The sequence below is a fragment of the Oncorhynchus keta genome, chromosome 25 (assembly GCF_023373465.1).
Source record: "Oncorhynchus keta strain PuntledgeMale-10-30-2019 chromosome 25, Oket_V2, whole genome shotgun sequence".
NCBI classification, from domain to species: domain Eukaryota; kingdom Metazoa; phylum Chordata; class Actinopteri; order Salmoniformes; family Salmonidae; genus Oncorhynchus; species Oncorhynchus keta.
This window is the reverse complement of record NC_068445.1, coordinates 14,821,672-14,836,365: the sequence shown is the minus strand read 5'-3', so window position 1 is coordinate 14,836,365 and position 14,694 is coordinate 14,821,672. Positions and strand designations below refer to the sequence as shown.

General features: G+C 43.6%; 2 protein-coding genes across 3 annotated transcripts in view; one reads left to right on the top strand and one right to left on the bottom strand.

The window, feature by feature from the left end:
- glt1d1 (glycosyltransferase 1 domain containing 1) overlaps positions 1–2,982 on the top strand; it is a 40,579-nt gene extending 37,597 nt beyond the window's left edge. For both annotated transcript variants that reach the window (XM_052478750.1, XM_052478751.1), the window contains exons 11-12: positions 184–282; positions 2,207–2,982. In XM_052478750.1, coding sequence (XP_052334710.1) covers positions 184–282; positions 2,207–2,353 — 246 coding nt within the window. In that variant the 3' untranslated portion in view covers positions 2,354–2,982. The remainder of the gene's footprint in view (positions 1–183; positions 283–2,206) is intronic.
- An 8,918-nt stretch (positions 2,983–11,900) lies between these two features.
- LOC118357850 (transmembrane protein 132D-like) overlaps positions 11,901–14,694 on the bottom strand; it is a 50,048-nt gene continuing 47,254 nt past the window's right edge. Inside the window, exons 6-9 of the mRNA XM_035735165.2 lie at positions 14,451–14,656; positions 13,855–14,122; positions 13,533–13,724; positions 11,901–13,433 (exon numbers count right to left, since the gene is read on the bottom strand). Of these exons, the coding sequence (XP_035591058.1) occupies positions 12,051–13,433; positions 13,533–13,724; positions 13,855–14,122; positions 14,451–14,656 (2,049 nt within the window). The 3' untranslated portion in view covers positions 11,901–12,050. The remainder of the gene's footprint in view (positions 13,434–13,532; positions 13,725–13,854; positions 14,123–14,450; positions 14,657–14,694) is intronic.

Below are 14,694 nucleotides of genomic sequence, written 5' to 3'. Positions count from 1 at the left end.
TTAAACACTGATTAGCATGTTTCACTTCCACAACCTGCTGATGACGTATTACCTGAATGAATGACAATAAAGTCCCAAGGGAATACCAACAAGTAAAGTAAATTAAGGGCTAGAAGATGCCAGCGAGTCACATGTGTGTGTGGAGTTTGATGTAGCTATTTCTGCGTCATGTATTGTGTTCAGGCAATGGACCTGGAGGTACCGGTGGTGGCTCGTGACATCCCAGGCAACACAGCGGTGGTGCAACATGAGGTCACTGGTCTGCTCTACTCGTCCCCTCAGGTAAGAACCCTTCCTGTGGTTACCAGTCAAAGCTGTAAGATGGCTTTCATATCCACTGTGTAAGAGGCTGATGCAGAGGAAAGACAGCAACCAGCAGTAGCAACGTAACTGAGCCTACAACTGAGGTGTATTAGACCCACTTAAAATAATATAATAATATGCCATTTAGCAGACACTTTTATCTAAAGCAACTTAGTCGTGCGTGCATACATTTTACGTATGGGTGGTCCCGGGGATCAAACCCACTACCCTGGAACTGAAGGCGCCATAGAAGCACCATACTCTACCAACTGAGCTACAAAGGACCACGGAATGTGACTGTCTTTCCCCTGACACAGTCTGCTGTTTCTAAGTATTAAGCTACTGTGCTAGACACACTCTTTATGCTATTGTTTTTTGTAAGGCTTAAAATAACAACTGAAAATGACATAATAGTTTGGAGGTGCGTAAGTCGGTAAAAGGGATTCAACATGTCCTAGGGGCCTAGACTTTAGTGAGAATGTAGACCTCAGGGGAAGGAGTCAAGATACAACAGTATCCAGTGAACTGTATAATGGTACACGGCAGCAACCAGGCATGTGGAGAAAGCGAGAGGTCCTTGGAGGGTCACTTTAACTAACTGCTCAGAGAGGTTTTATGTGAGAGCAGCGGTAGGTGTTTGCCGGCAGGGGGTACGTCCTCGGCATGATACGGTGGCAGGCAGGAGGGTGACATTAGCATAATGCTGCTATGATGCCAAGAGATAAGTCAGTCCTTTTCTCTCCAGGGGAGGTCGTGTCACGTGTGCTCAGCTGAGCCGTGGAAAAATCCCTCCAAGGGGGAACCTCACACAGTAGGCTGAAGAGACGAGGGTTAGCTAAACCATGGCTTCTAGCTAACAGCTTCAGCTGTTTCAACTGAAACTCTCTCTGGCTGACACAACTTTTTCACACAGGATAATGTACATGTTGTACAAACCTTTCCCAGGGATGTGATAATGTGTTATTGGCCATTGATCTGTTTGTGGTGGTGACTTGTTCATTTGATACTGTACATAACTCCTCAAGAGTATTGAAAATGCAATGCAAAGGCTGTCAAAAGATCAAGCACTTGAATGCCTGTAGCACTATAAACAGTATGGCATTTTCAGAACGACTGTAGTATATTTTTTATGGAGTCCATTGATTATAGAATAACTTGACTTTTAGTGGTTTTGCTGGGACGTCATGGCTCTCTCATATGGCTTAATCTCAAATGAAGAGGCACTCCAAACATGGTCACATCACTTGAGTGAAGTGAAACGGCCTGATGCTCTGGCGTTGGCTGCGGCTCTGTTTACCCACAAGGCTCTCTGCTCCAGGAGATCTTGGATGCTGTGTGATTCTGTGTTATTACAGCCCTGGTCACAGCCTCCCAGGACACTAAAAAAACTGCCAGAATTCAAGAAGGACCTTATGGGCTCCAAACATTTCCACCGGCGCTCAGGGAGAATGTCATTACTCATTTTGTAATTGCTTGATATATTTCTCCCCATCTCATCCTGACAGCTGGTGTGGCAGGGCCATTAAATAGCAGCAGACAGACACTGTTTGTGTTCCACTCCCTTCATAAGCAAATAGGAAGCAGCAGCCATCAGAGTAGGTTGGAAAGGGCCATTGCACCTGCCTATTTGAAACCGGTCACAGATGTCTCCATCAATTAGCAAGGCAGAGCACATTCAATGAGTGTTTACAAGTCAGAATAGCAACACTCCCTCATGTCATTCACTGCTGTGGTTGGTTACACCTCATTAACTCACTGCTTTAATGGATTCTTAGAGGCTTGTTAAATGTTTAAAAAAATGTTAACAAGTAGAATTGTTATTTTGGGGTAAAATACTAGTACAGATGTATGCTTCATTCAGTAACTTCTGAAGCATTGATTGTCCTTGCCCCACCTCTTCCAGGAATTTGTGCGTGTATCTCAGAGGCTGCTGGTAGACGGAGAGCTGCGGGAGCGTGTGGTTGCGAACGGGAAGCGCTATGTTGAGGAGCACCACAGCCTGGACCATGAGAGGGAGGCCTACCAGAGGCTGGTGGACACGCTACACTAAGGCTGTACAGAATAACCAGGTCCTCTGTCTCAACCTTACTTTCTCTCAGGAACAACTCTAAGGGCTCTATTCGATTCATCGATACAGATTCAATAGAGCCCTAAGTTAGTGACACAGGCGGAACTACACAAGCAGAAGATACAAATCCATATCCAGTTTGGGTTAGTGCTATCCTGGATCCTTGGGACATACAGTGGGGCAAAAAAGTATTTAGTCAGCCACCAATTGTGCAAGTTCTCCCACTTAAAAAGATGAGAGAGGCCTGTACTTTTCATCATAGGTACACTTCAACTATGACAGACAAAATTGAGAAAAAAAAACAGAAAATCACATTGTAGGATTTTTTTATGAATTTATTTGCAAATTATGGTGGAAAATAAGTATTTGGTGACCTACAAACAAGCAGGATTTCTGGCTCTCACAGACCTGTAACTTCTTCTTTAAGAGGCTCCTCTGTCCTCCACTCGTTACCTGTATTAATGGCACCTGTTTGAACTTATCAGTATAAAAGACACCTGTCCACAACCTCAAACAGTCACACTCCAAACTCCACTATGGCCAAGACCAAAGAGCTGTCAAAGGACACCAGAAACAAAATTGTAGACCTGCACCAGGCTGGGAAGGCTTAATCTGCAGGTAAGCTTGGTTTGAAGAAATCAACTGTGGGAGCAATTATTAGGAAATGGAAGACATACAAGACCACTGATAATCTCCCTCGATCTCGGGCTCCACGCAAGATCTCACCCCGTGGGGTCAAAATGATCACAAGAACGGTGAGCAAAAATCCCAGAACCACACGGGGGGACCTAGTGAATGACCTGCAGAGAGCTGCGACCAAAGTAACAAAGCCTACCATCAGTAACACACTACGCCGCCAGAGACTCAATTCCTGCAGTGCCAGACGTGTCCCCCTGTTTAAGCCAGTACATGTCCAGGCCCGTCTGAAGTTTGCTAGAGAGCATTTGGATGATCCAGAAGAAGATTGGGAGAATGTCATATGGTCAGATGAAACCAAAATATAACTTTTTGGTAAAAACTCAACTTGAGTTTGGAGGACAAAGAATGCTGAGTTGCATCCAAAGAACACCATACCTACTGTGAAGCATGGGGGTGGAAACATCATGCTTTGGGGCTGTTTTTCTGCAAAGGGACCAGGACGACTGATCCGCGTAAAGAATTAATGGGGCCATGAATCGTGAGATTTTGAGTGAAAACCTCCTTCCATCAGCAAGGGCATTGAAGATGAAACGTGTCTGGGTCTTTCAGCATGACAATGATCCCAAACACACTGCCCGGGCAACGAAGGAGTGGCTTCGTAAGAAGCATTTCAAGGTCCTGGAGTGGCCTAGCCAGTCTCCAGATCTCAACCCCATAGAAAATCTTTGGAGGGAGTTGAAAGTGCGTGTTGCCCAGCAACAGCCACAAAACATCACTGCTCTAGAGGAGATCTGCATGGAGGAATGGGCCAAAATACCAGCAACAGTGTGTGAAAACTTTGTGAAGACTTACAGAAAACTTTTGACCTCTGTCATTGCCAACAAAGGGTATATAACAAAGTATTGAGATAAACTTTTGTTATTGACCAAATACTTATTTTCCACCATAATTTGCAAATAAATTCATTAAAAATCCTACAATGTGATTTTCTCAATTTTTTTTCCCCCCTCATTTTGTCTGTCATAGTTGAAGTGTACCTATGATGACAATTACAGGCCTCTCATCTTTTTAAGTGGGAGAACTTGCACAATTGGAGGCTGACTAAATACTTTTTTGCCCCACTAACTTTAACCGTTACCTAGCCATAACATTTACCCTAACCTTAACCCTTACCTTAAAGAGCCACTGAACACGCTGATTGGCACATGTTTTTCTGTTGCTTATTAGAAAAACAAGATTTCAGTCTTGGAGGTATGTTTTCTGACCGATTTAACCAGTTTGGATAATGATCCTCATCCCTCATGAGACATTTCCTCAAAATCCCCAGAATTAATCTAAGATAACTCCAGAAATCTTTCATTCATTTTGATGTTTTTGCAGAGGAAGTTTTAGTCGTGCAATTTTACATTTAACTAAGGTGTTTGGTGCAGTCTAAAATCAAAAATAAAATGGGCACTGTGTTGTCTCATGCAAACAAAGTCGGAGCCGCTGGGCAGGTCTGCCTCACTGTCTATGCTATTGGATAGAGAGCGATCACCGCAGCTGTTCACCCCGTATTAATGGGAAAATGGGCATCGTCAAATCAAAACCCAACCTCCAACCGTTTGGACGGGCGGATGTTCCAGACTTTGTTTTAGACGAGACTGACTTAATGGCCAAAATGATCCAATTGATTATTTTTATTTGATTTTGACACTAGAATAACTGTTTCTGACTCATATCGATGCCATGTTTTTAAAGGGATTTGTTGCTTTTTAAAGGCAGTCGCTCTTTAACCATTTTACATTTCAACTTCAATGGAGTTGGGATGTTCCAAAGATCCCGGATAGCAAAGACCATCCAGTTTGTCTACAAATGAATAATTGATATGTTGGCTTCACGTCTAGACATCAACAAAAAATCTATGTTTAAAGAATGCTATTAAATCTAATCAAACTTGAAATGCACTTTAAACAAAGTTTGATTTGATTTAGTCCTTTACATTTCAGTCATTTAGCAGATGCTCTTATCCAGAGTGACTTAGTTTGTGCATTCATCGTAAGATAGCTAGGTGGGACAACCATATTTCTCAGTCATAGTAAGTCGATTTTTGCTCAATAAAGCAGCAAAATAAGTGCTACTTTAAAATTGAAAAAAGGAAAACATTCAAACTTTTTAGTATTTTTGGTTGAGATGGAGGCGTGAATCCAAAATGTCAATGATTAACTTGAAGATTACATTTGAAATCAACCAAAGCTTGAAACTCTAGGCCTTTAATGTTTTGTCTATTTTTTGTTGAACCCTGAGTTGAATTGAAACAATATCTGTTGATGACTGCTGTACGTATTGGCCCAAATAGTATCATTGATGCATTTAATTTACTCTGTTAAACCTACCCTTTGGAAAGACTTTGATAACAACAGAGGATATATTTAATTATTAAGCGATCTCAACAATCATTCTCACGATAGCATATTGGTAGTAGTCAGTGATATATCAAAGCTAAGCAGGGCTGAGCTTGGTTAAAACCATGGATTGGAGACTAAATGAATAGCTATAGATAGATCAACTCTCCAGTAAGAGGTGCTGCCCAGCCTATAGTTATTTTTCTGATAGTTGATATAATGTTGAAGATCTGACATTGTTTCAAAAATACACAAATTCAACATATTTTATACATGGTTTTTGGATGTTGAAAATTGGTCACAATGATGACATAATCCTGTGGTTGAAATTCCACCCTCAAAACAACTGTTTACATATGACTTTTTTCAAATCTATTCCACATAGATTCCATGTCACAATACACATTACCTTGAAACAACATTGATGCAACCAGTTTGTGCCCAGTGGGAAAGGCCTAAAGAGGTGCTTGCATCCATAAAGGGATAAATAGCTTTAATGATCAGGTATAATTTCTGAATTTTTTACAAGTCTTTTCTTGCTCTCAAGCTTTAAAGGCAGACTCAGCGAAATGATGTTGCCACGAAAACACCGCAGATATTGAAATGAGCTATGCAAGACCTCGCTCTCACACAGTCACACCCCACTGGGCACACACTGGTTGATTCAACGTTGTTTCCACGTACTTTAAATTAAATTACGTTATACAAACGTGGAATAGATGTTGAATTGACGTCTGTGCCCAGTGCGACACAGTATCTGCATGGGTGCGCTTCACGCTGTTGCACCTTGGTAGCCAGGGCTCCAAAACAGCGGAGAAGTTGAGCCTTGCGCTTCAACGCTCTTAGTTGTTGAGGAAATTGACCCACTATGCTGTTTACTTTCGGCGTGTATGTCATATCGCTGAGTCTACCTTTAATTCTATGCGGACCAATCTATGCAGCACAATTGAACTTGATTAGCGAAATTTACTTTTAAGTGCTAGAGGTGGAGGTTCCTTTAATTTAAAGCACATATGTAGTCTTATTGAATGAATGGTGAATTGGTGTCCAATAAAAGAAGTGCTGTGACTCCGTCATGTTTACTCTACTTATTATTTATTATTTCCAAACAGCCTACAGAAAACCTTTTTGAAATTGATTAATTACATTTTTGTAATGAAAGTTGATCAATGCTGTTTACTTACGTATAATTTTCAATAAAATATGGTTAAATGGTGTTTGGCTTCTGTTAAGGTTTCCTTCAAAATGAATCATCAAACAGAAAGTATACAACAGTACCGGAGAATCGCATCCTCCGATACACAACCCAACCAAGCCGCAATGCTTCTTAACACAGCACGCATCCAACCCGGAAGCCAACAGTGCACCTGGCAACCTTGGTTGGTGCACACTGTGCCCGGCCCGCCACAGGAGTCGCTGGTGTGCAATGAGACAAGGATATCCCTACCGGCCAAACCCTCAACAACCCGGACGACGCTAGGCCAATTGTGCGTCGCCCCACGGACCTATCGGTCAGGGCCGGTTACGACAGAGCCGGGGTGCGAATCCAGAGTCTCTGGTGGCACAGTTGGCGCTGCAGTACAGCGCCCTTAGCCACTGCGCCACCCGGGAGGCCCCCTAGGTACCCCAATTCTGACCTTTTTTTGTTGTTTTGACCAAATAGATCAGCTCTGAAAAAAGAGCTCTGCATGCGCTCTGCTCATGGCGCTCTGAGCCTGAGTATCCATAGCAATGGCTCCACTTGGGCTACTCGGCTCAATGAAAAGACATGAGAGCAGTTAGCTAACTATATAACTATAAACTCAAACAAAACTTAAGGAACACTTCTGACACCATGTTATGATCTTAGTCAGATATGACTGTACTGCGCAGCAGAACACGGGCAAATGGCTCAGCTTTAAAATGTAAATCAAGTTAGCAATAACAGAGCCCTGCCCTTACAGTTATTGATTAAAAAAATAGGCCCTACCCATCCCTCACCTGATGTATAAGTTTGGGGCCTGTCATCTCCGGTTGTGTAGCAGAGCTCTATAACAGATTAGTCAAAATGTCTAGTCTAGAATCAAACATTTCACATAATCAGTACCATAGAACTGCATATGCAACAGTGGAACTATTGAATACAAACATCATTCAGATGACAGTACCAGTCAAAAGTTTGGACACCCCTACTTATTCAAGGGTTTTTCTTTATTTTTACTATTTTCTACATTGTAGAATAATAGTGAGGTCATCAAAACTATGAAATAACACATATGGAATCATGTACTAACCAAAAAAAGTGTTGAACAAATCAAAATATATTTTATATTGTCTTTGGCATCATTAAACTGAAGATGAATCTTTATAAAATGACTCTGTAATTATCACGTAACTCTAATTAACTAGGAAGTCGTGGCACCAAGGAAAATATTCAGATTACAAATTTTCCTAAATTTTCCAAATTTTCCTAATATAACATGTCAGATATTTTCATATCTGATTAATAGTCTTCTGATTAATGAATTATTCTTTACCGCACATTAGTCTCATTCCAAACGTCATCAAATTGTTGGTTATCTGCACGAATCCAGTCTTCACTATGAGTCATCCATACATCAATTGTCTTAAATAATTGATTTACTAATTAACTAATCACAGAAGTGCACACACAAACAAACAAAGTAAATATGGTTACAAGAAATGATAGGGGAATGTGCCCTAGTGGGCTAAACCGGCATGGCGGCTTGTTAGACAAAAGGGGAGTGGGGGTCAGCTGAGAAGTCACTACAGAGTTGCTAATTATAACAATTGAAATGCTAATCCTTTGCACATGAATGCTCACTCATTCGGAAACAATTGCAATCAATATATATATTTACGCTCTGTGTGTCGTCGGGATCTCTGTTGAAAAGTTTGTTTCTCTCTGTCGTGGTTAGAATAGATCCTTCAGAGTGACATTCATTCATGTCGTTTCGGCGGTTGTCAGTCTTCGCGGTCAATGATACCGAATTCCTAGCTGTAGATTAGTAATTAATATCAAAGACTTGTTCTTATTCTGTCGGTATCGTTGACCGCGATGACCACGTGGGATGGTTAAAAGAATCAGCAGTCTGGTCTCAAACCTTGGCCCTCTCGTTATCGAGGTAAGCTGGTTTGCAACCTTTGTCCTCTCGTAATTGAGAGCAACATGGTCTGTTGAGAAATTCTCAAAGTGGGGGTTTTATTTGGGAGAGCAGAAAAAGGCTGTCTTATGATGCGATGTCCTAACTGTGCCCATGGGTGGTCCTCTGATTTAGTTAAACTCAAAGGGAATTGGAGTTTCCTTCATTAAACAGTCCAAAATCACATTACACAATTTTACAAACAGTATCATCTTCACTCATTCCTTATACTACAATTAGATGTAAACCTCATATCTGAGGCTATATAAACAGCGTTATGGTAATGTGGCCATATTGTCTCCCATGAGTTTCACAAAATTTTACCAAACGGACCAGTTTGTAGCTGGATTCTTCACCGATCTTTTATACCTTCTCCAGAACATAAATGTTGTTAGGACCTCAAGTTCTGTGAGGTGGAAGAAATTCCTTTGTTCTCTTCTATGACAACTTTACTCTCTCTCTATACTGTGGCCATGAGGAGATAATCTCCTCCAGGAATTTATGACCTCTCTCTGACCACAGCAGCCTGGGTGTAGGAGACAGGGAGAGGGGGGTGGGGCTTGCTGTACCCAAAGAGGGCAACGTCATGACACACCCTTTCCCTTGATGACAGCTTTCCACTCTTGGCATTCTCTCAACCAGCTTCATGAGGTAGCCACCTGGGATGCATTTAAATTATTTTGTGGAATTTCTTTCCTTCTTAATTAATTTGAGCCAGTCAGTTGTATTGTGACAAGATAGGGGTGGTAAACAGAAGATAGCCCTATTTGGTAAAAGACCAAGTCTATATTATTGTAAGAACAGCTCAAATAAGCAAACGGACACGAGAGTCCATCATTACTTTAAGACATGAAGGTCAGTCACTACAAAACATTTCAAGAACTTTGAAAGTTTCTTCAAATGCAGTTGCAAAAACCATCAAGCGCTATGATGAAACTGAATCTCAAGAGGACCGCCACAGGAAAGGAAGACCCAGAGTTACTTCTGCTGCAGAAGGTAAGTTCATTAGAGTTAACTGCACCTCCGATTGCAGCCCAAATAAATGCTCCGCAGAGTTCAAGTAACAGACACATCTCAACATCAACTGAAGGCAGGCCTTCATGGTCGAATTTATGCAAAGAAACCACTACTAAAGGACACCAATAAGAAGAAGATACTTGCTTGGGCCAAGGAACACGAGCAATGGACATTAGACCGATGGAAATCTGTCAATTTTAGATTCTTGGTTCCAACCGCTGTGTCTTTGTGAGACGCAGTAAAGGGAAAGTCGCCAACAAGTTCTCAGCATATGTGGAGACTCCTTCAACTGTTGGAAAAGCATTCCTTATGAAGCTGGTTGAGAGAATGCAGAGTGTGCAAAGCTGTCATCAAGGCGAAGTGTGGCTTCTTTGAAGAATCTCAAATATATTTATTTGTTTAACCCTTTTCGGTTACTGCATGACTCCATGTGTTATTTCATAGTTTTGATGTCTTCACTATTCTACAATGTAGAAAATAGTAAATAAATAAATGAGAAAAACCCTTGAATGAGTCCTGGTACTGTATGTTTAATGAAAAATCACATCCGACATTATCAAAAATCAAATCAAACAAATGTACACAATATAAAGACAAACAGTGCATATACAAAAATTCCTTGTTGGGTTGCTTCGCTGTCGGATGAATCTCTCTCATATCCAACAGAAATGTTTCAGGAAATTGAAAAAAGTAATATTGTCCCATTAACAAACATACAGTTATGAAATGATAGAGGCTGTTTTGAATACATTTTATTGTTCCTAGAGTATTTTCAGAATACATTGAAGGGAGTACTGCTTTCAATACATGTCAAATTGAGTTATGAGGTTTTCATCAGACAGCGATGTTTGTTTACTGGCGGCCCGCAGGTGATTTTTATTTCCAAAGTACTCCCACGCATTATAGATTGACACTATATATATACACAAAGGTATGTGGACACCCCTTAAAATGAGTGGTTTGGCTATTTCAGCCACACCCATTGCTGACAAGTGCATAAAATCGAGCACAAAGCCATGCAATCTCCATAGATTAACATTGGCAGTAAAATGGCCTTACTAAAGAGCTCAGTGAATTTCAAAGTGGCACCGTCATAGGATGCCACCTTTCCAACAAGTCAGTTCGTCTTTTTTCTGCCCTGCTAGAGCTGACGCGGTCAACGGTAAGTGCAGTTATTGTGAAGTGGAAACGTCTAGGAGCAGGAACGACTCTGCTGCGAAGTGGTAGGCCACACAAGCTAACAGAATGGGCCCGCCGATTGCTGAAGCGAATAAAAATGGTCTGTCCTCAGTTGAAACACTCCCTACCAAGTTCCAAACTGCCTCCGGAAGCAACGTCAGCACACAAACTGTTGGGATCTTCATGAAATGGGTTTCCATGACCGAGCAGCTGCACACAAGCCTAAGATCACCATGTACAATGCCAAGCTGGAGTGGTGTAAAGCTCGCCGCCATTGGACTCTGGAGCAGTGAAAACACGTTCTCTGGAGTGATGAATCACGCTTCACCATCTGGCAGTCTGATGGACGAATCTGGGTTTGGCGGTTGCCAGGAGAACGCTACCGGACCCATTGCATAGTGCCAACTATAAAGTTTGATAGAGGTGATCTGAGGCTGTTTTTCATGATTTGGGCTAGGCCCCAATGAAGGTAAATCTTAACACTACAGCATACAATGACATTATAGACGATTCTGTGCTTCTTCCTACTTTGTGGCAACAGTTTGGGGAAGGCCCTTTCCTGTTTGGGCATGATAATGAATTGGAACACCGACTGCGAGCCATGCGTAATTGCCCAACATCAGTGCCTGACCTCACTAATGTTGTTGTGGCTGAATGGAAGCATGTCCCCACAGCAATGTTCCAACATCAAGTGGAAAGCCTTCCCAGAAGAGTGGAGGTTGTTATAGCAGCAAAAGGGGACCAACTCCATATTAATTCCCATGATTTTAGAATGAGATGTTCAACGAGTGGTCATGTAGTTTATGTGATTGTGTACAAATGTAATGTCCGTTTCGGCTTCTTGAAGTCGATTTGCATTCTACAAAGAAAATAATTGGCCGGTGGCTGAATCTAGTTGAAGATCCCTGCTTTAGGGGGTACCACCATGTGAGTGTAAAAGGTAAGATAATTACATTTTTCACATGCAACAAGACCCTCTGTTTTTTTGTTTAAAAAAAAACAATATTTCAACTGGCCTGAGTCAAACGTTTTATCCTGTCCACCACACAAAGTGCCATTAGTCGGTTGATGAGAAGCATCCTCACACGTATTCACAGTGTTTTCTCTAATATCTAATACAAAAAATGTCTCTCACAAAGCATTTAAGATATTTACATGTAAGACAGATATTTAAAACTAACCACAAATAATGAATAAGTATAACCACTTGCGGTGATGCTCCTTATGTTGTGTCTGCTTTTATCCAAAAATAAAGGCATTGAGGCAATCAAAGCCACATACACACCCACAGTTGGGGTGAAACAGTCCCTTTATGTATTATAAATGGTCCACAGGTTCTGTGATGGGCACTTGGGGTTCAACATAGTTCTCCTCCTTCCCCACCCAGTGGATGCCATGGCCGTTCTCTCTGGGGAGGTGTGGGGAGTGCTCACGGTCCAGAGAGGCAAAGGTGGTGAACTGGACCCTCTTCCTCTTGCTTGTGGGGGAGTGGAGGGACTCAGTGCGGTTCATGGGCTTGGCCCCGAGGGAGCCCCCACAGACCAAAGGAGAGGAGGGTCTAGAGGAGGCTAGGCAGCTGGGCTGCCTGGGCAGAGAGGCAGTCTTATCAGGCCCAATGTCTATGACTGTTGTGGTGCTGTGGTCGTCTTGCTGGAGGGGAGTGCCAGGCACATTCATCACCAGCTCTGCATCAGTGCCCAGCCACACCCAGTCGTGCCTGTGCCCTGTGGGCTCCTGGCCATGAGAGGAGGGATGTTTGTGCCTGAACTTTACTACATAAGAGATGCAGTTCACCAAGAAGACCAGGATGGCCAGGCAGAAGACCCCCAGCAGAGCGTACATGCCGATCTCCAAGTCTGAGAGAGGCCGGTTAGACAGCATGTCCTCATTGCCCATGTCCACCTCGACTCTCTCCTGGTCAGGCACCTCCACCTGAGAGGGGAAGTTATTGTAGTTGATCAGGTTACCAAGTGTCTTCACAGTGCTACTGACTGCAACACTACCTATACCTCCAATTAGCCCATTGTCTGTCCCCTCAGCTGTGCCATAGTCACTAGGGCTGCTAACATCACTGTCATTGATGGGGCTGGCAGGACTGTTGATGGTTGCAGCATTTAAGAAACTTCCTGATTCACTCGCCCTCCCCATTCCGCCGTGGCTGCTCCCACCGCTGGACATGCTCCCCGGAGCGGCGTCTGGCTCACTGGATTTGGCTGTTGTGGTGACCTTGCGCATGGCGCTCTCCTCCCGCTCTGAGGCTGAGCTGCTGGGCAGTGGCTGCTGTGGCTGCTGTTGCTTCTTCTCACTGTCCACCTCCTCCCCATCATTCCCATAGTCACTGCTACTGTCCTTACTACTGCCACTGCCAACCCCACCTCCACTACTGCTGCTACTGTTGCTGCTACTATTACTGGAAAAGCGCTGGCTGTTGACCTGGAACTTGACCTTGAGGCTGCCACTGCCCACGGCCAGCGAGCTCTTCCGTTTGGACTTCTGGCAAGCCTCACAGATGGCCATCTCCACCCTGACCAACACACCCTGTCCCTCGCCCTCTGCCACCACTGCAGGCGGGGAGCCCTGCACCGACACCACGTCCTGGTCCAGAGAGGTCAGTGTCACGCGGTAGTAGGCCGGGTCATAAATGTCCAGAGGGGTCAGGGAGCCATCGCTGAACTGGACCCAGGAACTAACCACAGCCTTCTGAGGAGACAAAATAAACAATATTTAATGTCATTAAACTCAATCTAAAGTATACCTGTGTCTGATCTGATTGTCATTCAAGAAGATCATAAACAGCACCTGTTTGGGGCTCTGCAGCAATTCCTGTATGGTTGTCGTGGCGAGGATGGCCCTGTTGCTTCCTGGGCTGAGCTGCAGGGACAGAGCCAGGCCGGTGACCAGTTGCACCCCCAGCTCTGTGATGGTCACTTTGTCATTCACTACCGTCACGGTCTTCTCTGCCAAGATTGAGTCTGAGAGGGGGGAGAACACCTTCGCGGGCACAAAAAACAGATATCACAATGTAAATATCACGTCATGATAATATCCAATGTCGCCTCTATAATTAAAGGCCCATTTAAACATGCAGTCAGTCAGGCTTCCCACCAGGCCTAATGGTTACCTGGATGGAGGTGGTCCCCATGTCTTGTCCTGACAGCACCCTGCCTGCCTGCAGTCTGGCGATGCGAGGGTCCTCCACCTTGAGGAAATGGCGCACAAGCCTGGTGACGTCCACCTGCCAGTCTGAGCCCAGAAAGTAGACCTGGGGCTCCCGGGGGTCCGACTGCTCGGCGATGAAGTGTGTGATCACACGCACAAGGGCATGCTGGAACTGCAACATGCAGCCTTTACCCTTCTTATCCTCCTCCTCATCACTGTTCCAGCTGAGCCTAGGGAATTAATAGAAACACTCTGAATTAGGCTACAGCACACGTCACACCTGTCACAAAACACACACGCAAGCATGCACACACACATATCCTGTGCCCTGTCCCTAATCACTGTTTCTCATTTTAATTCTCTCACTCTGTAGATTGGATCACATTGAGTTATTTTAATACATTATGTAATGGTATTAAAACACAAGCCTGATCTCGTTGAGAAATATTATTTGTGATAATAACATACACTAATTTTAGAGTTAGGGCTTCCTTTTAAGCCACTAGACTTCACTGTGTGCCAGGAATGGGGGTGGCTGGTGGGTGGGCTCTACTGTACCTCTTGCTGGTCATGATGGGCACCCTCCATCCCTTGATTTGGCTGAGCTCTGTGTCAGACACCTCGATCTGGAGGGGCAGCCGTGGGATCCACACGTTCATCTCCAGCTGGGCACTCAGGTAGCTGTAGGTGAAGTTCACCATCATCCTCACCTTGCCCTTCATCTCCTTCCCATTCACAAACACGTAGTCACACCTGTCTGACACCTGGACAGGGGACGAGCACAAATAACAGCAATAATTAA